The sequence below is a fragment of the Pipra filicauda genome, unplaced genomic scaffold (assembly GCF_003945595.2).
Source record: "Pipra filicauda isolate LSUMZ 115617 unplaced genomic scaffold, ASM394559v2 scaffold96_size2947999_pilon, whole genome shotgun sequence".
Taxonomy (NCBI): Eukaryota; Metazoa; Chordata; class Aves; order Passeriformes; family Pipridae; genus Pipra; species Pipra filicauda.
In genome coordinates this window covers 2,283,317-2,306,953 of record NW_024105164.1, presented here as the reverse complement: position 1 = coordinate 2,306,953, position 23,637 = coordinate 2,283,317, and the positions used below count along the sequence as shown (strand labels likewise).

Genomic DNA, 23,637 nt, shown 5'->3' with positions numbered 1-23,637 from the left:
CTTTATGTGGTTCCCTGGAGGTTGGTGCAGTTGTGTGTAAATGGGACCAACTCTCAAACTGATTTAGTTTATTCTGAAACCATAAAAAAACCCAAACCTGTAAGGCTGATACCCATAAGACCCTGTTACACTATGCCAGCTCAGCTGATTTCAGATGTTGCATAGAATAGAGGCCCGAGTCTTCCATCTCTGTGTAAAGTAGGACTATCACCTATACACCTTGAAAGTGTTAGCTGTTGCTTAGTCAGTGTTTGTACAAAACTTCAGAATAGCTAATGCTAGAAGAGGTCATAATTAAAAATTAATGTTTGGTGTGGTTGCCACAGTGAGCACTCATTAATGCCTGTGCAATTCCTCTGCCTTGCACAACTGGAAATCTCAGGATGTCTGAGGTGGTATAAGGTAGTCTGTAGCATTAAAGTATCTGTTTTATATGTCAAAGGTGCATCAGAATATTCTCTCTACCCCCATTTTTGTGAAATGTCTGTAAACTGGATTTGAACTTTGTAATACTTGTCAATCTCTAATTAGTATTTCTACTTAATGCAACTTCCTCTTATTTACTACTTCACTGTTTGATAGTGTGTGACAGAGGTGAAGACAGCCTTTGTAGTCTTTGTTATACAAAATCATGCACGGGAAGCTGCTGGATGTTGTTTAGATGATCTAATTGATAGTATTTATAGAATGCCATTCACTATACTAAATGCAATGCAGTGTTTGTGTCCCTTGATCCTGCAGTCAGCTGAATGGATCCATTGTTATACATAATGAGGGCTTCTGGAATTCGTGTCTGTTTATTTACAGCAGTTGTTCTGCAGAGACACAAGTGGCCCCATATCAGAGGTATACAGAGTTAAGTGCAGTACCCAGAGCACTCCAGCTGCACTGCTCTTACAAGTAGTCTCACAACAGCTTGGAACTGAATGAATCTTCTGTTTCTTCCAGCTGAAGCATAAAACCAGCATCCTCTTGGCTAGGTGTGGCCATTGCAGATTGTCTGAAAGATTTTCCTATTGCAACAAAGATAAGTTGGATGTCACTGAATTACTTACCCCTTAAATATAAATAAATCCCAATTTCAGTAGTTACATGCTCCCTGCCCCAATTCCTGTATGAATCTCAGTTAAGTGTCCTGAACAGTTCCAGGTTGTGGTATGCTGTTAAGTCATTTACAGCTTTCCCTCTGGAGCTGGCATCCTGAGAGCTGAGCTCAGTGAGCTCCCTTGTATAGGATGTACAGTGGCTTGTTTATATAATGCTTCCATCTATGAGGTGTGAGCATACCTATCACAGATAAATCTGAACAGAAATCTCAGCTTCTGCTGCTCTCAAGTGCTGTGCTTTATGTCTCCTGCTAAGATGAATGTGAGATTTTATTTAAAATAACCTAAAAAAATTTATTTTTGTTCCTTAAGTTTCAAAATGTTAATGTGAGCTGCTTGGGTGTATGGGTGTGGCAGAAAGGCATTTGTTCCTTCAGCAGACACCCATGATATATGGGCCAAAGCTACTGTCACCATGATCTCAGCCATCAAATACTAAAGACAGAGGGCAGTCATGACAGACTCCGGAGGAAGTCAAAGCCCAGTTACGGTGCATTTGGAATCTATTATCATGAGAAGAAATGTTTTTGACTGTAAGGTGATGGATGTGAGCAGTTAACTTATCCAGAGGGAACCAGTGATGCACTGTATGTCGAGTCTACTCTGTGCCAAAAAAACCCTCTGGATGGCTGTTTTTCAAGCCCCGAGTCTGTAGCAGAGCAGGAGCTTGATGACTCAAGCAGGAGCCATTTTTCATCCCCACAACCCTCTAGGTATAAGTCAATGTCACTTGAGGAAGGTTCAGTGGCTGGTGTGAAATTATTCCAGTCTATTTCTTTGCAGGGAGGTTCCCATAGACATCAAATCACTATCTGAACTAGCACTGGTCGTGGAATTCATTTTAGTAGACAGGTCAGAATGAGAATGATCAAAAAAAGCTGATTTACCTTTTAAACTTTGCTTTTCAGCTGTTGGATATGTCAGCTGTAGGCTTTGTTCTCCGGTTCTGTGACGTTAAGTGGAGTTTAGACTTTGGCCTGATGATCTTTTACAGTCTTCTGCTGTTTGTCAGATTTTAATGAGATGGGTAACAACGTGCCGATCAATTTCTTTGGAAATGCTTGTTTACAGGCTTGTAAAACGAAGACTCAGAGGTGCAACTGCTTTCAAAAAATGCACGGATGGGGGTAAGCGCGAGGAGGAAGAACTGCTTAAACAAAAAGATTGTATTGGCGCTAAACAATTTAGCTGTAGCTGTTCATGAATTTAATTTAGGTTGTGAATTAGAAAAAGCATTCAAACCATAAGAGGAATGAATTCTGGAGCAGGCTTCCAGGAGGAGTGGTGGAGGCGGGAAACCTTACCAGTTTTAAGCTGGAATGTGAAGTGTTCTTGCACAGTATTGTATGACACAGTTTCCTGCAATAGCATGGGAGTAGGCTTGATGACCCAAGAGATCCTTTTCTGCCCTCTGCTCCAAAAGTGGTGACCTTGAACTGAGTTAACTCAGGTTGCAGATAAATTTTGTTTACTCTGAAGTTGATGACTGTAAGATGACTTAGTTCAAAAGCATCTCTGAATTCTTAAAGCCACATCTCCTAGTTTACTTTTCCTTTTTGACTTTTGTTATTAAGAGAGGCACATTCCCCTTACATTGCCCAAAACCTGGCACATATGCCCCAGATAACCTAGGTTTACCAATTAGGAAGGAAACAAACACATATTATATTTAAAGAAAGAAATAGAGAAGTAATACTGCATATGAAATGTGCTGTGTTTCTTTATTGTAACAGCTGTAAGTTCCATTATTTATAAGAACACCTTACCCAAGCTGATGTTTAATGCTGCCATTTGTTTCATTTAGTGATCTTTCAGTGCTCTCTCTCTGCTGTCGTAACACGTGCTGAAGAGCGTGGGGATGTTGTTGTCTTGTACAGAATTGGTATGATTCTTCTAAGTGCACTGCTTACTTACTCAGTCTTTTCATGACATTTATTCTTAGGAGCATAACATCTTCTGAAGGAATGACAAGCTGTTCTTTAACCCTTAAAATAAAAATGACAGGCAATGTATTTCAATATTTCAGAATAAAAGATAATGATACTTGGAGAGAGAGCCTGATTGCCTGGGTTAACCTGGAACTGCCTACTGTATTCTAGTTATTTTTCTTCTTGCCACGTTTTATGTGATGCGAAGTGAGACGTGCAGAGATGTGCTTTCCAGCAAGTTCCTTTAAGCAGAGGAACCTGCTGGTAGGAGGCACTGACTGCAGTGCAACCGCTTGCCATCTTTGCAGATTTGGGACTCCGCATTGCTGACATGGCTCACTGAGCGGAGCCTTTGGGTCAGGGAGACTGGTGGCATTGTGACAAAGGGTCTGAGCCTGGGGTGAAAAAAATGAGTGCTGCCAGCGATGTGTAAGACATGACCAGGTAAAAAGTAAGTTTGGTGATTGTTAATCATCCTTTAAGTCTGAAAGCTTACCATTCTTCTGAAAACCTCAACTCCTAGATTATATTAATATAAATAAGAATTTGATATTAAATTTAAATGCAACCTCAAAACACTTAAAGCTCATGTATAAAGAGAGAAAACTTTGAAAATGTGAAAAACTCAGACCTGAGAAAATAAAGCAGGAGTCTAAATCTCAGGAATATAAGGGACCAGCCCAGTAAGTTTTGAATCCCCATCTAGCAATTGTTTTAAAATCCTGTGTGAGTCATCAGAGCTGTCAATAATAACAAGAGAAGAAACGAAAGGAAGTTACTTCTCCCCACACTCACATTAGACCACCAAAAATAACCACCGCCTGCGACTCTTAGCTGAGATACCAGTGACTTAAGAGCGTGTGTCCTTGCTCAGAACTATTAATGAGCTGTTTGTTACCCCCTGCCATTGTAGGGGGAGTACTCAAACCTTTAGAGCATGTGAGATAATCCAGACACGCTGTACAGAAGTAGTTGCCACTTATCTGCATTCCTCCTAAATAGGCTTCTGAACAGACTGCTCTCTTTTCCACACCAAGTAGGGAAGGAACTGCAGCCTTGGAAGAAATGTGCTGTGGGTGAAAGGGAGGAAGGAAATGTTAAACATCCGCCTAGAGGTAGGACTGAACTGACAAGGAGTTGGTGGATGTTACATATGGACATTGGCATGCTCAGGGTTACAGCTGCTGGCTTATGCCCTGAGGAATTCATTACCTTTCATTGTGTTTAGAATGTCTGCAGCTTTGAAGCCTTTGTTGCTATGTCTGTCACATTTCAGGAAAGGCACTAGTTCCAGACTGGTAAGGAGGTTCTGGTTAGCTGGTTAGAGCAGGGAACTGGAAGGAGACACGTGGGGGTTTTGTTTTGGAGGGGTTTTTTTTGGCTTTTTAATTTTTTATTTTCTTTGCCCGATCTGTCAGTATGGGTTCCTGTGTTTTTAATACTGACATGAGGGATTTCATTCTTGGTTCCCTTTGAAAGGCTCCCTTCTGAAGTGCTGCTGTGCATACTTGCATCAATGTCTAAGGAATGGCTTGGCCATGTCTACAGGAAGTTCTTGAGGCAAACTGGGAGCAGCAAATGTTTCCAGAGCCACCTGCTCGGTCTGTCAAACCTGGCAGAGACTGCTCTGTCTAAGGATGTTACATCCAAACCTTCACGGCACACTGGCTTACAGCACGTACATTCCCAGGTGTTAGAGCAGGCAACAGTTTGCTGTACTGGGACCATGGAGCCAGATGTGCAATCTGGCTGGTTTATCTGGTCCCAAGAGCAACTCAGGACTGAGATAGACCTAATAGGACATCAGTATGTGGTTTGGGTAAAGTATATGGGAGACAGGTAGAATAACTGTAGCCCTGATGCAAAGAGTTGCCAAAGCACGTTCTCAACTCCAAACATGCACATGTCAATCTCAACAAGAGTTAATTCTACCTGCATACAGCAAGTCTGTATGCAGATTCTCAACTGATCAAAATCAACTTTGAAATGGAGTTTCTGGAATTAGACCAACCCAGGGGCTCAGGATTAGTTACACTCACCCTGAATATGCTGAATCCATTCTGTGTATGGGAACTCACATTAAGCATGTGTTTGTGTGCTTGAAGGATGTGGATTAGTTTCACAGTAAGTGAACACTGGATGTTTGTTATTTTAATTGAATTCTATAATTGCTAGGAAGTGTGGGGATACTTGGGAAAGTAATTTTTATAGATCTAGTTCTAATGAGTTTGTACACTCATTGCATTTTAGCAAGCTTCTTTAATTATCACTTTATTTTTAGCCTCAAATCACCATTTTGTAAAAAGTAATTTGTTCTATTAATGCTAAATAATTGTACCTTTTTTTTGTGAATGCTTTCCTAAATGCTTTTGTTAATGCAGTGGAAGCCAGTACTTTACACTATAAGCAATGTCAAGACTCTTGAATCAAAAAGACATCACTGAAAACAGTTTTATGGCATTTGTGATGTCACTGTTTCTAAACAAATGGCTGTTTAAAAAGTATAAAGCATGTGGTCACGAGTTTAATTGGTCAGATACTGCCATTGTGGAAGGGGACATGTGTTGCTCTGGGATTGCAGCAGTAGTGGAACCCTGCCTTTGCCCAGACATGGGAGCTAGTAAATTATCTTTCTATCCTGAAAAGGTAACACACTAAATTATTTTTCCCCTCCTGTTTTATCTCGTATACCAGAGGAAAGCATTGCAACCTTCTGGGAATGTTCGGAGTGGAAGAAGCTTTGTGTTGACTTGCATGAAGCCTATGGAAAGGGCCAGTGTTGAGTTAAAACTTCAGGGTACCAGCAACCTCTTCAGCTTCAGAGAGGGATTAATCCTACAGCTGAGTTGAGATTTTTTGCAGTACTGCCCCTTCTTGTGGTTTTCTCCCTGCCCCATGGAGGGACTTGTATTTATCCCAGTCAGTTTAGCATGTAACATTTTTCTATGTGTAGAATAGTGTGATATTGCTACAAACCTCCTTAGGCTGGATAAGCTATCATTTTAGGCTGTTTCTTTCTAGTTTGCTTGAACTAAGGCACCTTTCTGTTATGGAAACATATGGAGATCAGAAAGACCATTATTATTAAGTACATTTGTCTGTGTTTTCAGGCTGTGTCAACCATTACTATTTCAGGGTACTCACTGCTAATATGAAATGGTAGAAACAAAAAGCATATACTGTATGGGCAGGCAAAGTCAGGCAGCAGACCTTTAATTTGGACTCGGCTTTTGTTGACTGGTTTTAGATTGCACCTTCCACTTCACACTGTATTTTACTGGGATCAGCTTGGAGTTAGGCTGCATCCTGCTGAGCCTTCACCAACCTGCAATATATATCTTGAATGGATATTTTAGTGAACAAACTATTTAAATAATTAAGTATTGGCAGCTGTTCCTAGGGTGGCATGCTGAGGACCCCAGATATTGGCTGATTTTATGGACTCTTCTCTTACTATATTTGCTTCTTGAATTTTCTCTCCTTTTGGGTGTCTGTTGAACATGCTCATTGTGTTCTGGCTGGTATGAAACAAATGCTAGTTAAGAATGGGGACGCTTGAAGCAAGAGAGCAAATTCAGTTCCCTGAAGGAATTTTCCACCTCTTAAAAATGTCCCACTGCTGCCTCCAGTTCATGTAACAAGAAAACAAATATTTCCAGCTCTCTTGTTTAGTTTCTTGTTTCTCTGAGCAATTTCCCCCTATACTTCACTGATTGCAGTCCTGGTTTCTGCATAATTTCATGGTTTCAGATACATATTTCTACTTGTGTCATGGAAGCCATTAATTGTCTGGAGTTACACTTTATCTCACTCTCTTTAGCACTAACTTTTTTTTTGGGGGGGGGGAGGTGTAGATTGGAACACAAAATTTTAAAGGGTTTTTGATTCAACCTAGGACCTTTAGAGAGTTGAGAGATCTTGTCAGACATGGACTTGTTTTGTAGAAAGGCTGCTCTTTGGCTATTCAAACCAATATCTATGACATTGAAACCTGTTTGTTTGCTGCAGGTATCAACTCCCCACAGGAGTGAGTACAAATAGGCCTCAGAGTTGTCCTCTGTCACGACCATTAAATTTAACTTTTTTCTTGTCTGATCCCCATCTGGTATTTTTTCTCTTGAGTTGGTAATTTCACTGCCTTTGGTTCCAGAAGGATTAAAGCTTCCAATTTTCAAGTTTCACTTACTGGAGTCTGATCCTGAAAATATCAGCAGCATCACAGGACTGGAAATAATTGGTGCAGAAGTTAATAGGCATTTTGACAAGTGCATCTCTTCTGTAATGTAATATCTTTCAAAGGAGAGACAAACTTTAATCTGAGCAACAAATTGCCTTGAAATATGGAAATGCTCTAAGTTGAGGGGTTTAAAGCTTTTAGTGTCACTTTGATTTGTAAAATTTTTTTTGAAAGGTGATGCATGTTTTATGTATTAGAAACTAGGCAGACTTGTACTTTGGCCTGTATAGACCCTTAGGCTTTAATCAGTATATTTTAATTGAATATTGAAGATTAGTCTTAAAGTCTGGAAGTAGTACCTATATTGGGTGGAAATACTCTTTAATTTCTGATAATTATCAGCAAAAAATGTATCTGGTGCTTGACACAAATCCATTTGGCGTTTGAAACTAATTTTTTTAAAGAAACTGTCTTGACTCTTGTGAATGTTCAGTATCGTGTCCAGTGCTTTCTGGGCTGACATGAAACATAATGTAATCATTCTGCCTTTCCCTTTAAACAGACATAAACAAAATCCAGAAGTGAAAAAGGAAAGTCCCTCTGCCACAATGAGCTCTGGTAAGTCTCTGTTTTCTACTTGCTGTCATTGGCCTTCCTTTTTATTACTCATAGTATTCCTGTCTGTTTCTGATGCAATTATTTGCATTTGTTGTTTGAATTTGACCCATAATGCTAAAAAAATTACTAGAAACATCTTGAGCTGGAGTAGGTCACTTTGGCTTATTTCAGTTTGGAATACAAGAATTCAGAATTACTGATTACCTGAAAAAATTATCTGAATTTGATGTGTTTTTGTAGAGATGAATTGGGAGTTTGACATCTGGATAGGAAAAATCAGCTCTTCAAAAAAAAAAAAGGGGACCAGGAAATGGGGGCTGATTGGGAAGAGGAAAACTCCTGGCCTTGCCCAGGGAACAGGCTAAATCAGAGTGAAAAACAAAGCAGATGCCATACTGAAGTGCCATATGTAGGATCTATGGAATAATATTCCCCCTTGATTTTAGCATTTTAACAAGTCTCAACTGGAGTATCATGTCCTGGTTTTGGCACCACATTTTGAGAAAAACATGAACTGTTTGAATGGAGTCCAGAAAACCATGACCTCAGAATTTGGTTTAAGCACTGATAAGCTTACAGGCTGTTAAGCACTGGAACAGGTTGCTTTAGGGTGATGCTGGAAGTTTGTAAGAACTCATTAGGAAAACATTTGTCAGCAGTAACAGAGGTAGATTTGTTTCTGTCATGGCTCAGGAATAGGGCTTTAGATGACCTTTGGTGGCCCTTTCAAGCACTGTCTTCTGTGTTTCTCTTAATTCACAAGAGCCAGTTTTATTCAAGTCAGCTCAGGATGCTGCAGACTTGAAAAATCTTTCTTGAAAACCGCTTCTTCGTTTGTCTTGCAGAACATGAAGAAATTGATGTTGCAAAAACTGTTGTCAATGGGCTGAGCAGCAACGGACAAGAAAAAGGTGGGTTAAGAGCTTCAGAGACATCTCTGCAGCTCCCCCTGCATGTCAGCTGCGTGATGTGGTTGATTTCCCCGGGAATTCACTGTAGCAGGGGTTTCCAAATTTAGTTGGTGTGGCGACTGATACAAGAAGAGCCTTGTGCTGCACCATGCTAATAGCAGCAGCATTTCTTAGCTCAACAAGTGTTCTTTGTTTCTTAGAAGTGGCAGGCTGGACTTGCCTCTTTGTATATTTTTAGTGCTGTTTTGAGCAAAGCTGTACACTACTTGCAGTACTTGTGACCACCTGTGAATCAATATCTTAGTGTGTTGAGACAGCATGGGTTTATGGGTGCCTGTGTGTCAGTGAGAGGTGGAGGTTTAAGACCAGAATTAAAAGGCAGGAACTAACCATTTAAGTGATTAAAAAAAAAATTGAAACAAACTAGTCTTCATATTAACATCAACAGCTTTGCAGTGTGCTTTATAGCATTCAGTTTTGTATGGTGATAGTGTCTCTTTTGGCAGGATGAAAGTATGTGGTTGTATGGGTTGGTTTTCTGCTGGTTTAATTTCCTTTCTTTTCCTTTGATGTCTTTTTATAGTGGTTAGTATTTTGACTGCATTGTGGATGGATAAATTCAGTCAGTTTCAGAGCAGAACAGAATTAGGATTGTTTCCTAAACCACAGGCTGTTCGATTTGGGATCTGTTGTATTCGCAAGGTCTCTAGTGCTCAGGGAGAAGCACGGAAAACAGGATTTGATTTGGGTTCCTCTTTTATAAAAAAAAACTTAAACCAATCCTATCAAATTAAAAACTAATGGTTTTCTGAAGTTTGAAAAAATTCTGTCGAGCTCTTCCCCCATCCTTTTGCTTGAGATCCCTTTCCTAGGTTGGTGAAGTCTGTGCTTTCCAGTTTTGCCAGGAATCAGAAAGATCTGCCACAAGAGGGGGTGTACACACTACCCTGATGTCAACATCTCCCTCAGGCTGGCCCAGTGCTCAGTATTAGTGTGTAAAGTATTAGAAATGTGGTTCCTCTTACTCCTGATTTTGCAGGCCTGAGAGAGATGCCGTGGAATGTGAGGAGGCATCTAGCATTTTGCAGCTAATACATGCAGAAAACAGGTTCTAAAGGAGAAAATCCTGACCCTGCAGAAATCAAGAACACAAGTTATTCTGGTAGAGTCATGATATCCAAGATGTTTATCTTAGCAGGTCCTGTTGAGCTTCACCTCTGAGTAGTTTTGCCTTTTTTTACAATGATCCTCGTTTGTACCAGTTGATTTGAGCAGTTTTGTAACAATTACTAGGATTTTGCTTAGTGCTATGTGTGATTTTCCCCAATGTTACTACATCTAGTATAATTAGTGTGCTAGCTGATGGAGTCCAGTAGAAATCTCTTCAATTTACTGTTTATACAGATGGGGATTTTTTCTGAAATAACTACATGGATGCTACTCTTTGGCATGGGACTATTTTCAAGATGATTTCACGTTTCACTTCCTTCTGTTGCTGAACTTGTAAAATATGTGCCATAAAATTCAGAATTCATGTAATGTTCTTCTCTCAACATTTCAGTCCTTGTTTTTTCACTTTATTTTGTTTTAACTGAGCCATATTAATGTTGTACTTAACATTTTTATTTTTGCATGTAGTGTACCTCAGTTAAATGACTACACTAAAATTTTTTGATGGCTTCTAAAAACTAATGCTTCCAGATTCTTTTCGCCAGCAGCATCGTGGCAGTCCATTCAGTAAGCAGTTCTGTATGCTGCATAAAACAGACACATCCTGAATTAGGGCGAACGAAGGGATATTTTTAACGGTTGCATCATTGCTCTGTAGACTGCTTTTGTATTTGAAATTTCCTGCTATTGTGTCTCCAAGTACATTAGAAAATTTTGTGGCATGCTTCCCAAACTCTGTTCTTCCCTTTTTGGATGTGCCATTTACACTTTTGTGTTTGCAGCTGTTGGCGTCCCTTTATGTACACGCTCTATTTCTGCCGTTAAAATAATCCCTGTGAAGAAAGTGAAAAGTTCTCCTCACCTAGTGCTGCCTACAGGTATCTTCTTCCTTCCTCCCCCGCCACGCATTAGTTGACCATCATTCTCTCTCTCCTCTCTCTCTTTCTCTGTCTCTCTGCTTCACCCACATGCTTTGGCTAGTTCTCACTTCATCCTCTTCTCACTCCTCCCAGAGCTGTAGATTTCATCAGTAGGTAATGCAGTTAGCTCTTGATGGCACAAATGCACTGTTCTCAATTATGCTGCTCCTCTGCAGACATAATTGTGTCTGCTGGAATCTGGGATCATTGTAAACTCTTCTACTAATGCTTGATTATGAAAAATACTATTATTAAAGATTTATTTTGAACCAAACTCCTGATGAACCAAAGAATGTTTTCTGCATATCTTTGGTCTTTATGAAAATAAATGGTTCAAGCGTAGTTCAATGTTGGTGGGATGGTTTTGTTTTTCTGTACATACATTGAATTTAATCTTCATATGAATAAATAAGGATGTTAGGCTGCCTGTCACCCCTCCACAAGCACACTAAAAGTACAAGATTATTCTTGTACTTTCCTGGATTTGGACAATCAGACTAGTCTAGCTGATACTGCTTGTCTCTCCTAATTTGTTACACATGTGCTTTGTTGGACTAGTGCAGTGCTAATGTCCTGTTTATTACCATTTGCTGGATTTCTATGCTGAGATATTCAGATTTCTGTTTCCTGTCATTTCACTTAAATTGTGAGGGAATTCAACATCTTAGGTATTTGTCTTCATCTCCCAAGATGAAATAGTCTGGCAAGATTTTATTTTCAAAACATTTTTTTTTTTTAGTTCAGCGCATTTTTTTCTGACTCTTATTCTTTTGGTTCAGTATACAGGTTTAATATGTTGTATGAAAAATAAAAAAAAAAACATGGATTCCCAAATTTGATTCTGCTCCAATATGATGAAGAAGGTATTTAGACATATATGACATGTTGAACTCTCAGTGTTTCCGTTTCTCTCCAGTGCCTGTGAAGGGAATATAGGCATAGGGTAGCAGAACAGCTACTTTGCACTCTTTGTGGATGTCTGAATTAGGCCCAGCGACTCCCAACAGTGTGTCCATACCTTAGAGTTCCAGCACTCTTAAAACTGGAGTCTTGGAACTTAAACCTTTGTCCTGTGATTTGAAAGTGAGTCTGTAGAGTCCTTGGGCTGCATGTTTTGCAGTGCAGATGGAAGTGATAGCCAGAACTGCACCCTTGGGCAAAAAGAATCCTGACCCTTTCTGAATCATGTGAAAATGAGTTGAAGTCAACTTCTATTTCACAAAGCAGAAGGGTGATCTTAGGTTGTGATCAGGTGTGTGGTGTGAGTGCAAATGTGTCATATTTAAGGATTTTGATATGTCTGTGTGGATAGTCTTTCCCCTTACAGAGGCTGCATCAATGCTGCCTAAGTTAACTAGAGGCTGAATTGTAGTAAAGTATCCTCTGATTTCTTACTTACTCCATCCTTTCTGGAGTCCTAAATATGGGTCTGGAGAGGAGCTGCATCCCTCCCCATGCAGAGGTAGCATGATCCTTACCTCATAAAAATAAAAATCATTGTGTTATCACTTGTGTAATGCAACATGTGCTCAGTACCTCTTCATGCTCCCTGTGCAGCATCACAGTAGGTATCTCTAGGTAGGTAGGTCAAAGTGAAGTCTGATGGCAGCTGCTAGATTACTAAGAGTGCATGAGAAGAGGAGCTGATGTGTTTTTCTCTGGAAGTAGCTTAGAGAAGTGAGAGTTTCTTTAGGCTTATTTTTTCCTGTAGGTATCTGAAAGGAAACAACTTCCCAGAAAGATTTTAAGTAGGGGGGAGAAAGATAACCTTGAAGCACTGGTTTGTTATTACTTAATAGGATGACAGGAGGAGAAAACCCAAATCCATGGACTGAAATGCACAAAGGTAAGCCTGCACAGAAACTGTGCTGAACTGTGCCTCAGCAAGGACACTGGTATGATCTGGTATCTCGTTCGCTGGTTGATCTGAACAGGTATATGTTAAATCTCCTTCTAGGTTTTGAGAGTTGGGTTCCTGTGTCAGAAGATGAAACACTGCCATGAAATGAGGAGATAGCAAGGAGGTGGCTTGCAGTGCCCTGCCTTTAGATCATATTCAGCATAGCTACAAGATTTTGTCTTTCAGTGGTCATAAGTTTTTTTTTCTCTTTCAGTCCTCCACAAAAGGCAGTTTTAAGCTTCAGCACAAAAATCATATTGCATTATACCACTGGGACATCCCCTATAGAGGAGCCACAGGTGTAATGGTAGACTGTCCTTGCTAGCACAGTATCTCCATGCAAAGCAGAACAAATAAAGCCAATGGACCTGTGACATCTGGTTCAAACATTCATCCTTTTTTCCTCCTTTCTTAGCTCTGTTGCTCCAACTCAGAACTTAATGCTACATTCATCAATTACATGAATATGAAACTGCTTTGATTTCTCAATGCTTTAAATACAGAGCTAATGTTCATCTGCACAAACATTACTAGATTGATTCACTTGGAGGCAGCCATGCTAAAATTACTCTAGAACTCTGATGGCTCCTAATAGCTTTGTATCATCCCTTTCTGTGTGTCTCCTCTATGCATGTGCATTTCCTGTAGAAACGGATCCCACTAAAGTCTGCAGTGGAAAAGGAGCTGTAACCCTCCGGGCAACTCCAGCCTATGAAGGGAATCGGAATATCGCTTCGCCATGTCCTCAGGATGTTGAGCAACCTGCAAGTAAGTGGGTGGAAGGTTAACTGGAATATGTTACTTACAGTAACCTCAAGACAGGTCAGTCCAGGCTCTTGGGGTGACTATTTAGATATAGTTTAGAGCCTAAAATTCTGTAGCATAGTTGGAAACCTCTTGCAAGACCCAGACCAGTAGAGGAAGACTGACTTGTGGTTTTTTTCCTAGTGCAGGTTTCATGACCACTCAGTCATTGGCTTAAGTTTGTCATGACTGCCAGAATCTCTCAGTTCTCTTTTTTTTATTATTTTTTTCGTCTGGCTGGCCCGTGTCACCTCCTTTTATCCCAGGCGTGAGGTGGAACAGAAAGAAGCTGAGTGGTGCTACTGCCCCCACAGCTTTCAGTTGGGTTGTCAGGGGAGCGGGGATAGCGTCCCAGACAGACAGCGTCGCCACAGAGCTCTGCCATCTTTCAATAGCAGAAGTGTAATTACTTAATTTTAGGAGACAGGCAAAGCATAACAAACCTGGCCAGTGTCGTTGGTCTGGCAGAGAGGATGAACTCCCAAAGGCAAGATGCCGTTAAGGGGGAGGGGGTAAAACTTGCTCTTGAAAGCAAAGCATACATCGTTTCTGACTGTATTGTTGGTGAAAGGGCAATTCCATTAATTCCAGCCCCAATGTGCAGATTTCTGCTCTGTCTTCTCCCATTCTGCCCCACCCGTGACCCTACCCCCTTTTTATGCTTGCCATTCTCTGTTTCTTCACTCATACCCCCCACTGTTGCCTCTCTCCTTTCTGTTGATGGCTTCATAAATTTCCAACAGCTTGAATGGCAATGAGCCCATTACTATGGAAATCAGCTCGTTAATACTTCCTTTGCTTACTCTCTGAATCGCTTTATGAAATGTACTTTGGAGCTGGAAAAGCTTTTTGCATATAACTTAAACAGCAAAATGAGGGGTAGGGAGGAGCCCAGTGGGAGGTGGGTAAATATGTGATGAGACTGCTGCATGTAGCTGCAGGGACTGCGTTGTAAAGTGACATCGTATCTTATAACTCCCCTCATGCACTTAGCCTGCAAACCTGATCTATTTGTTGGCAGTCCTTTATCTCAATTAATCATATATAGTGATGTTGATAAGGATATATATGTCTTCATAATCTGTATCATGGCTGAATACAGGGTCCACACGTTTCCAGTAATTCGCGGTGTCCGGATGTCAAGCTGCAGCTTTAAAAAGTAGCAAGCTGGGCTGCCTTTTTGTCTCTGAAATAAGAATGTCAGTGAACAATTGTTTCTTCATTACTCTGAATGAATTGCCTTGTGTTTACAAAGGTCAGAAACAAGGAGGGCATCATGTTTAGGGACGGTCTCTATGGTAATTAGGCTGCCCTGTCAGAAAGCATTTTATGTGTGAAATGAAGTAGCTTGACTCTTAACTGCAATTGGTACATGTTTTCTGTAAATGTAATGGTTTATTTTTTTCCTCTTTCTTTCCCTCTCTGCCTATCCTCCACCCCCACCTCCTCTGTCCCTCCTTTCTGTGAAATGCTTAGGTCTGGAGCCAGAAAACTCGGAAACAGGTACAAACATTGTCTGCTTATGCTGTTACTTCTGCTGCATTATTGGAATTATTTCTTGTTGCCTGGGAAAAACAAATGGAAAAAAAAAAAGGAAGAAAAGAGTCCCCTCCTTTCACTTATCCTGTAGCTGGAAGGAATCTTCTGTGATCTGAGTTTTCTTTCCCGTCATAGATGATTGGAGGTCGTCGTCTAACACTGATGCCAATGGGGATTCCCAACCATCTTCTCTGGCTGCCAAGGGTTATAGGAGTGTGCGTCCAAACCTTTCTTCAGATAGCAAACCGCAGGTAAGCCTTTCTTCTGTGACCCTGAGGGTGATCATCTGGGTTCAAGCGCTGGATTCATGGTCAGGAGTCCTGGGCTGAACTCCAGACTTGGCTGCAGATGGGTAAGTTGCTATGCCTCAGCTTTTTGTACCTTTAAAATGGGGGCAACCCTTACGTCAGCAAAGTGTTGTGGAGCTCATGTATTCAGGCGCACCATAGTGTTTCCTTGGTGGATGAAGGAGGAAGACAACGCTTGTTCAAAAGAAAAAAGGTGAAGTAGTCATCTGTAACTATTTTGTATTTTATGTTGGTTTTATTTCCTAGAGGTTGCTGCAGGCTGAAATCAGAGTTGCACCCTACATCAAAAATAATATATTGAGAATGTCTTTCAGTTTTAACACTGTAACTGATACAAGCCAACAAGGGAAAGGTTATTTCTACCTGACGGTAAATTGTTGAAGTCAATCTGTTAAGAGAAGTGTAAGTTCATGCTTTTTCTTTTGGATGCTCAGTCTGCACAGAAGCAGTCTGAAAGCCTGCAAAGAAACCTTTCATTAGAGACTGCATTCTTGTGTGAAACAGAGTCCCTTTAAAGCCTTGTCCCCCTATCAGCGTGACTGCTCCCATCATCAGGGTCCTAAAGCAATGCTACAGACCAGACACTGTTCCTGAAATCGTAAGTGAAAGTGGAAGAAGGTACAGCCCGAATGAAGGTGTGGGAAGGAGCAGCACCCTAAAGAGAGACCCATTTCTGCTCAATACATACAGCTCTCCTGTAGTCCCTTCCTGATTTTGTTGAACAGAGGGAGCACTCGTACACATAGTACTTGTTACAGAAGTCTCAAGAACTGCTGTTCAAACTAAGCTGAAATGGAAGAAATTCCAAAAATAATGAGCCTGTTAAGAGGCAGAAACCCTTCAGAAGAGCACTTAGCAACCCTCTTCTCTACTTCTTTATGCATCAGGGAAGGTGGGGAGGGGCAGAGGGGCAGTGTGAGGACAGTAGATTTTGGGACAGCAGCTGTAATGTTATGAAACTTTTCTACATCTATATTCATGTAACAAGAATAGTTGCTGGCCACAACTTGTCATATGTTGATGAATTTTAAGGGATGTTGCTTTTCAGATTTGAATGTTGCAAACTGTTAAGGCATCTCCATTCTCAGTTTTTTTCTCAGAAAAAAAAATCATTGTAATTGGAATTGCAGTCAGCAGGCAATTTGGAGTTAGCAAGCTATGTGTTGCTAAGTACCAAAACCAGTAAAGCTTTTCTTATTATTTACTAGCAACAGGATTTCTCTGTTGGTGATCTTGATTCTGGAGGCAAATTCTGATGAACTCAGTTCCTCGAGAAACTTTAATTGTTCCGGTGTTCCCAAAAGCATTTTCAGGATGGAAAAATGCTGAAGAGAATTGAAGAGCTAGGCTTTAGAAGGAAGAAATGCTGACTTTTTACTTAGCCAGCTGTGGTAGAATAGAATCATAGAATAGAATAGAGTCAGCTGGGTTGGAAAGGACCTCTGAGATTATCAAGTCCAACCCTTGATCCACTACCACCGTGGTTACTAGACCATGGCACTAAGTGCCACATCCAGTCTCAGTGAATACTGTAGGCTACAGTATTCACATGATGTCTGCTTTCATTAGCACTGGTGAAACTTCACAACGTTCATTTTTCAGCAGTGCACTTAACATGCAGACATGGCCTAGAGCTCTGAATTTGGCTTTGCGATTCAAACGTCCGCAGTGCTGGGAAGTATTTAGTTATACAAGCATGAGCCTGAGTTTAGTTAGCCATGATGTTAAATCTTGACTTGGGCTTTCCCAGGGGCATGGTGGGTGTTGCTGTGCAGGTCTGTTAAAACAATACAGTATTGAGATTTATTTTGCCCAGAGAGAGAAACATGTAGGCAGAGACTTGAGAGCTGGGTAAAGTTTGTGTGCTGCAGTGAGCTGTGCTAAGAAAGAGAGAATGCGTGAGATGATCTGAGTGAGTTCTGCACTGGCCTTCCAGATACTGTATTTGCTTTTTATTCTTGCTGTATTAAAACCTGCTTAACCCAAGTCTAATGATCAAATTCATTCTTAGAATTTAATTTTTTTTCCTTCCTTTTTCCTTTCATTTGATGATGCTTCCTTTCTCCTTTTCTACCTCCTTGATTCTGCCTCGGCAGGCCCTTGCTCCTCCCCGTCCTCCTCTTCCCAAAGAGGAAAGCTTTGCATGGCGTCCCCGCACTGACACTAAAGCGACCAACCTGTTGCCAGTGCCCATCATGGACTGCGTGTACCTGAATGCACCCAAGCCTTATACGCAGCGTGCATCACCAAACGCCAGTGCACGGTGTTATTTGTCATCACCTACCCCCTATGGGGCCATCCCCAGTGGGAAGCAAGGCTTGCCAGCAGGGCATTCTCCCTCTTCAGGCCCCAAAGACGAGGTGCATGCTGGGCAGCCACTCTTGGAAAGTCGTTCCTCGTCGGGTGCATCATCTATACAACACAACCCTGACAGGGCAGATCCCAGTAGTAAGGCTGGAATGAATTCCAGTCATGAGACGAAGGCGGATAAAAAGGTCAGCAAACTATATGTAGCTTGTTTATCTAACAGCACTTGCTCAGCCGCATCTCAAAATTCCGCTGGCACCACACATGACCCAGCAGCCAGCACCAGTTTGGGCGCTGAGCTCACTCAGGCACCAGCCACCAACATTGTTTCCTCTGTAACAGACACTGAAAAGTCTCTTCCTGCTGCTCCTCCTCCTCCTATTCCTCCCAGGCCATCCTTTTACATTGTCCTCAGCAAAGACGCAGTTAGTTATGGTGCGAGCCAACCCTCCCGGACTCAGTCGCCAGCTCTGCAAGCTGTGAGGGACAGAGTGCTAGAGCCCCAGAGCACAACTGCCACAGAGGACAGGATGAGAAAAGAGCCTTACCTTACTCAGCAGCGACAGCCACCATACAAGGCAATGGGACGCAGCATGGTACATGTTTTCTCCATAACCTTGTTTTCTTTCAGCCGTGTGAACAGTTCTTTAATTCATTACAATGTTCCCTTAATGCTTTATTCCCCTCCTACCTAATTTCTGAGCACTTCTTGTGCTGCCTGAGTCTTGCGATCTTCTACTCGATAATATTTAACACCCCATGCGTGCCCCTTCGACGTTGATCTGTGTGTTTGTGTGTGTGTGGTGTTTGTAGGGAGTTGGGTTGGGCTGGTGAGGATCTTTCTATTTTAGGAAGGTGTAAAAGAAGCAAACTCTGTATGGGGATGGCTAGTGCTTCTCAAGTGATAGTGAATGCAGACCTGTTCTGTGGTTTTCTACACAGAATGGGAGAAGGGTGGTGAGGGGAATGAAGATTTTTGTGGAAAAACATATGTTCATAGGGGCCAGGGCTGCAAGCCTGAATGTCTCCCTAAGGAAAGAAAATCTGGTGGGGCTTTGTATCATTTTGGGTACATTCCTTGCATGACACTATATGGCTGCATTCAACTAAAGTATCAATCCTCCCCCGTTGCATAACAACACCTTGTTTCCTACAGGATGCCACTGCCACCACCACAGCTCAGCCTGGAGTTATAGTAGTCCCCCTCCTCCAGGTTAATCCAGACAGACAACAAGAAAGCAGCTCCAGCACTCCACCACCGCCTCTGGTTCCTTTTGGGCAAGGCTCCGCATTCCCTGAGATTGTTTCTCCTGGCTCACCCCTGACTTTTCCAACTTTAGACGATTTCATTCCCCCACATCTCCAGAGGGGCTCCCACCATAACCAAGCACCTTCCACATCTGGCACATTACCCTCTGTTTACCCGAAACTGCCATTCTTCTCATCACCACCTTCACTTGTCCCTCCAGTCACGGGGGCTTTGCACAGGGGCTTGAAGCCTGAAATCACTGGAGTCATCTCACATACAGTAAGCTTGCCAAGTACCCTCCTCGCCCTTTTCCTAAATTTGTATTCCCAGATTAAAATTACTTTCTCCTTGCAATACTAAACTTGAGAGAGAAGCGATGACTCACTCCCTACCAGCAGCATGACAACTGAAACCTTGTTTGCGTCCTGTGCTAGTGCATGCGTTTTGCCTGCCTTGTGCAGCTTTGAACTTTCTATTGACTTCTTGCAACATTTGACTGGCTCCCTTTGTGCCCGTTCTGCCAGGTGAAGCACACCATGAGAATCTTCACAGGATTTGCTCAGAATGATGGATTCTGTATAAACTGAATAGCTGCAACTAACCGATCTCTTCAGGCTCTTTTAATAGCATCCTTAATTGTGTTTGAATAACATTTAAAGCAGCAACAGCAGACCAGTTAAAGGTTAGGACTGGCTTTCTGTTCCACTTGGAGCCACAAGACCATATGGTGTCTACAGAAATCCCTGATGAAATCAGTGTAAGATTGCTGCCAGTATCCAATGACCTACAAGTTATGAGTTACTGAGCTAAGTGTCTTCCAAGCATGTAGGTGCTCTTCTTTTTGGAATTGCTTGTCTTTGAAAATTTTGAAGAATTCAGTCCACAACAGTTGGAATTTACTGTGTTCTTCTTGAGTTAGGTTTTGTTCCGCTTTCAGCACCTCAACTATTTTAAAAAGTCCTCAGGGACAAGGAGGAAAAGTAGCTCTCAGTTAAAGTTGCAGAGGAGGCAAAAAGTACACAACCTTTCTTGCACTGGAAGTCTTAAAACCACCTTTTTTTTTTTTAATATGCTTGCTTGTAAGGACAAGGAAGAAGTTCAGCAGAAATCCCATTCTCTCATGATGGTTGGTCTGCCCTCTGGCTCTGTAGGGATCTAGCAAACAGGCATGTGGAAGGGGGGAAAGAAAAAATCAACTGAGGATATTTTCAAAAGTTCTCAGCATTGACCTTTCTACTTTTGTTAAAATCAGTGGTGGTTTTATTGCAGAGAGTAATCAGTTTGGGTTTGGTGTTTCATTTTTGATTGGGGGGTTTTGTTTGTTTGTTTTTTAAATGGACCCTATCTGCAGGCTCCAGAAAAAAATCAGGAGGCATCCAAATCGTAGAGGAGTACTGGAAATTTTGTTGTATCTGACTTTCTTGAGATGAGAGTTTTGAAAAATTTTTGGACATGCTCAATTCATGCATGTGGTCACAGAGCTGTTTTCCACAATGATATAAATGGTCTTTGTTCACCCACTCTGGTGACTTTTTTGAGGCTCCTGAGCCTATCCTGAGCCAGCATCCCTTTGCTTTGAGGGATTCCTTTTTGTATTTTAGTTATCAAAGTGAAGCTCAAACCCAATTCTCATACTTCTCCCCGCCTCTTGCTCCTTTTTCCTAATTGCACAGTTTGGAATATTATCACAGTCAGCAAAATGGGGCTGGGTCTTTCTCTTGGGAACACGTATTTCTGAAGAACACTGATTCTTTTCTGTCCCCATGAAATGTCTGTGGCCTGACCAGATGCTGCTTGGACCAAGATCACCTTCATCTGACAGAACAAGATTGTTTTTCCCCATTTCCCCTCTAGGTTGGAGAGACTGTAGATTCTTGTTCTGAGTATGGCCAATTCTCACTATGATTTATGTCTGAGCTCTGGTGCCAGACCTCACTCTGGCCCCTGTTCAGCCCCCTGCTTGATGCTGTAAGTCCTTTCCTCTGATGCTGGTGGGTATGAAGGGCACTGAGTTGCAGTTGCACTTGGCCAGAAAAGCCAGAAGTAGGGATTTTTCTGGAGCAATATTCTGTGCATATTCAGGGTTTTTTTTAATAGTGATGAAGGTACCGTTGAATGCTCAGCTGATTTTACAGATCAGTGGCTTGCAGCATTTCATTCTGACAGTGGAGCAGCAGGAGTGCAGGAATTTGGTCCACTGTTCCATACTCTCTTTGTTTGGATGCTCATTCCCCATTAACAGTAATTGTTTGTCCAAATTCCTTAAGAAGCTTTGAACAATCTCAGTCTAAACTGGCACACACACGGTCTTAGTCATCATCCCTTCTTTATTTTTTCCCCTTACCACCACTCAAAGCCCAGTATCCCTGGACTGAGGTTTTTCAAAGATGAGCTAGCTTTCAAAGTCTCCCTGCTGACACAGCCTGTATTTCTACAGAATAGTGAGAGCTGTGGTGATATCAGAGGTGGGTTTGAAATAAGCAAATAATGGAGCTGGATGCTTTAGGAGAGCAAGAACAGATTGCTATCTGTGCTCCAGCAGCAAAGCCATGTTAAGTATCTCCCTTGCTAGAGTCCTACCTTTTACCCTCTATCAGTTTTGGGGCTTTGTTATGTCATTTTTTTAATCAGGTAGGTATCACGCTGTCTCCTGAGTGATGATGCTAACTTCTCAGACTTTCCTTACCAAACCATCTGCAGTAATAATGTTTTACTCCAGAACTGCATGAGTTTTGCATGTCTGACTTGCTATGAAAGGAATACTTTTGGAACAAAAATATTTGTGTGTGTATGTATCAGGGGAAAGATGTCTGCATTTTCTCCCCCAACCAGATTTGCTCATTTCTGTCACCTAGTGTTTGCTCCAAAGAGTCTGCTAGATGAATTTAGTGCCCTCTTTTGGAGTTGGAGTTGTGAAACCCAACACCAAATAATTATAGTACCGCCTTAGCAAACTAATTCCATTAACAACAAGCAGGGTATGTACAAGGAGCAGGGTAACACTCGTGCTTATGCTTTTTATACTAAAATTTGCTGTGATTATGCTTCTCTTTCAGCTTAAAATGTTGGGATTTTCCCCAGATTTTCCCAGTGTAGCAGCCTTCTGCATGTTACTAATGATGTGTTGCTCTTCTTTTCAGGACCCAAGTCCTGTGCTAAATGAAGTGCCCCAGCCTGGCACTGGCACTGACTATCCAACCTCCATCACTTCAATCAGCAAATCTGCCTCTGCCTATCCTTCTACCACAATCGTCAATCCCACTATTGTCCTCTTGCAGCATAATCGAGGTAAGGAGACTTGCATATAGATAGTTGTAGCTCAAACTGAGCAACCTGCTATGCTACAAGGAACTGGAGAATGTGTGTGCTGTGGACAATTAGGTCCAGACTACTACGAACTAACAAAGCTACCTGAAAAAAGTTGTAGTGACTGGAACATACAACAGGCAAGTAAGAGGTTAGAGGTGTGTGACAATGCCTACTTTTTGTAATTAAAACCTGTGGATCAGAAGCTCTCTGAAATGTCTGGGGGGGGGATTTAACTGGGCTATGGACAAATGAATAAGCTATTGCAGGGTAACAGGTATCTTGTTATGGTGGAAAAGGGGTGTATGCTCCTGTATATCTGTCTGTAGAAACAAGGTAGCTTGGAGTAGTTTCTCCCTCACTTGAAAAGGTGATACAGCTATATTTTCTGTTACTGTGGGAGAGATTTGACCTCTGAATTTGTAGCAAAATTTGCCCAATAGTAAATAATCTGCTGTCCCACAGGTTTGAACTGGGCAATTTGTTCCTCTACCCATAACTGGGTCAACTCAAACTCATACTGCACTAGTCCTTGAGCTCTGGATTTGCATATGAGCAAAACAACCTTGTTTGAGAACTCCCATGCTCAGCAGTCAACGCCTTTCTTATAGCAGCTCTATCTGAGTGAATAGTTCCATCTCTTTACCTCTGACATTAGAGGGAAACTTTGCTTGTCCTTTCTAGTTCTCCTGGTGGCTGGCATTACCCCAGCCTCCCAGTTCATTGTGCATCACTAAAGACAGTAGTTTATAGCAGGCCACACAGATGCAGTCCAGTTTGCCTTGATTTTTAGTGGACTTGGGAAACTCCAGGAATCTACAGTGCTGTGGCTTACCTTTTGCAAAGAAAAAAATAAAATCAGAAAATAGGGTCAAGGCCTGCACTTCTCATACTGTAGTCATTCTAATTACAGCTCCTTTGCAATCCCTCATGGGGTATTTTCAGTGCCCTTTTAAAACAGTTTTCAGTCTTTGATCCTCAAGATAGTGTCCTCACTGTAGCCCAGCCTCTTATAGGGGTAATGAGTGGGTTATCTCTTCCTTTTTTGCTAGCATCTGAAGTAGCTTTACTTATGTGTTTCTGAATGAGGGTGCCTGGATTCCTCAACTGCTTCAAGAGGAGAAAACCTTATTTGAGGCTACCTTTTTATATCTGATAGCGTTTTTGTTGACTTTCTTGGGGTGGGATATGCTTTTGGTACTTTTTTTTTTTCATTAAATTTGGGGCATTTAGACTTTAGGAGCATGAGAGAGAAATTTATATAACATGATGATACACACACACTGGCTCTGAGAGAGCTGATGTGAAATTGTTCTGTTTGCTAATTACCTTCACAGTTAACAATTTGTCCTGTCTGAATATTGCTTTTGACCATTAGTAGTCATGATACTGTA

At 41.6% G+C, this 23,637-nt stretch overlaps 2 protein-coding genes across 13 annotated transcripts in view; both read left to right on the top strand.

The window, feature by feature from the left end:
• The window catches only part of SORBS1 (sorbin and SH3 domain containing 1), a 77,883-nt gene that overhangs the window by 1,032 nt on the left and 53,214 nt on the right, over window positions 1-23,637 (top strand). For 9 of the 12 annotated variants that reach the window (XM_039391454.1, XM_039391452.1, XM_039391453.1 and 6 more), the window contains exons 2-9: window positions 7,774-7,829; window positions 8,675-8,740; window positions 10,693-10,788; window positions 13,379-13,498; window positions 15,011-15,037; window positions 15,209-15,324; window positions 18,845-19,216; window positions 22,078-22,225. In XM_039391454.1, coding sequence (XP_039247388.1) covers window positions 7,774-7,829; window positions 8,675-8,740; window positions 10,693-10,788; window positions 13,379-13,498; window positions 15,011-15,037; window positions 15,209-15,324; window positions 18,845-19,216; window positions 22,078-22,225 — 1,001 coding nt within the window. The remainder of the gene's footprint in view (window positions 1-7,773; window positions 7,830-8,674; window positions 8,741-10,692; window positions 10,789-13,378; window positions 13,499-15,010; window positions 15,038-15,208; window positions 15,325-18,844; window positions 19,217-22,077; window positions 22,226-23,637) is intronic. The other 3 variants (XM_039391456.1, XM_039391458.1, XM_039391457.1) reach the window with 1 other exon arrangement.
• Window positions 16,849-18,836, top strand: LOC120325365. The gene has a single exon (XM_039391469.1). The coding sequence runs from the start codon at window positions 17,430-17,432 to the stop codon at window positions 18,381-18,383; it is 954 nt and encodes a 317-aa protein (XP_039247403.1). The 5' UTR covers window positions 16,849-17,429; the 3' UTR covers window positions 18,384-18,836.

Coding starts and splice junctions, on each gene's coding strand:
- LOC120325365 (XM_039391469.1), top strand. CDS start 17,430: ATGATGCTTCCTTTCTCCTTTTCTACCTCCTTGATTCTGCCTCGGCAG.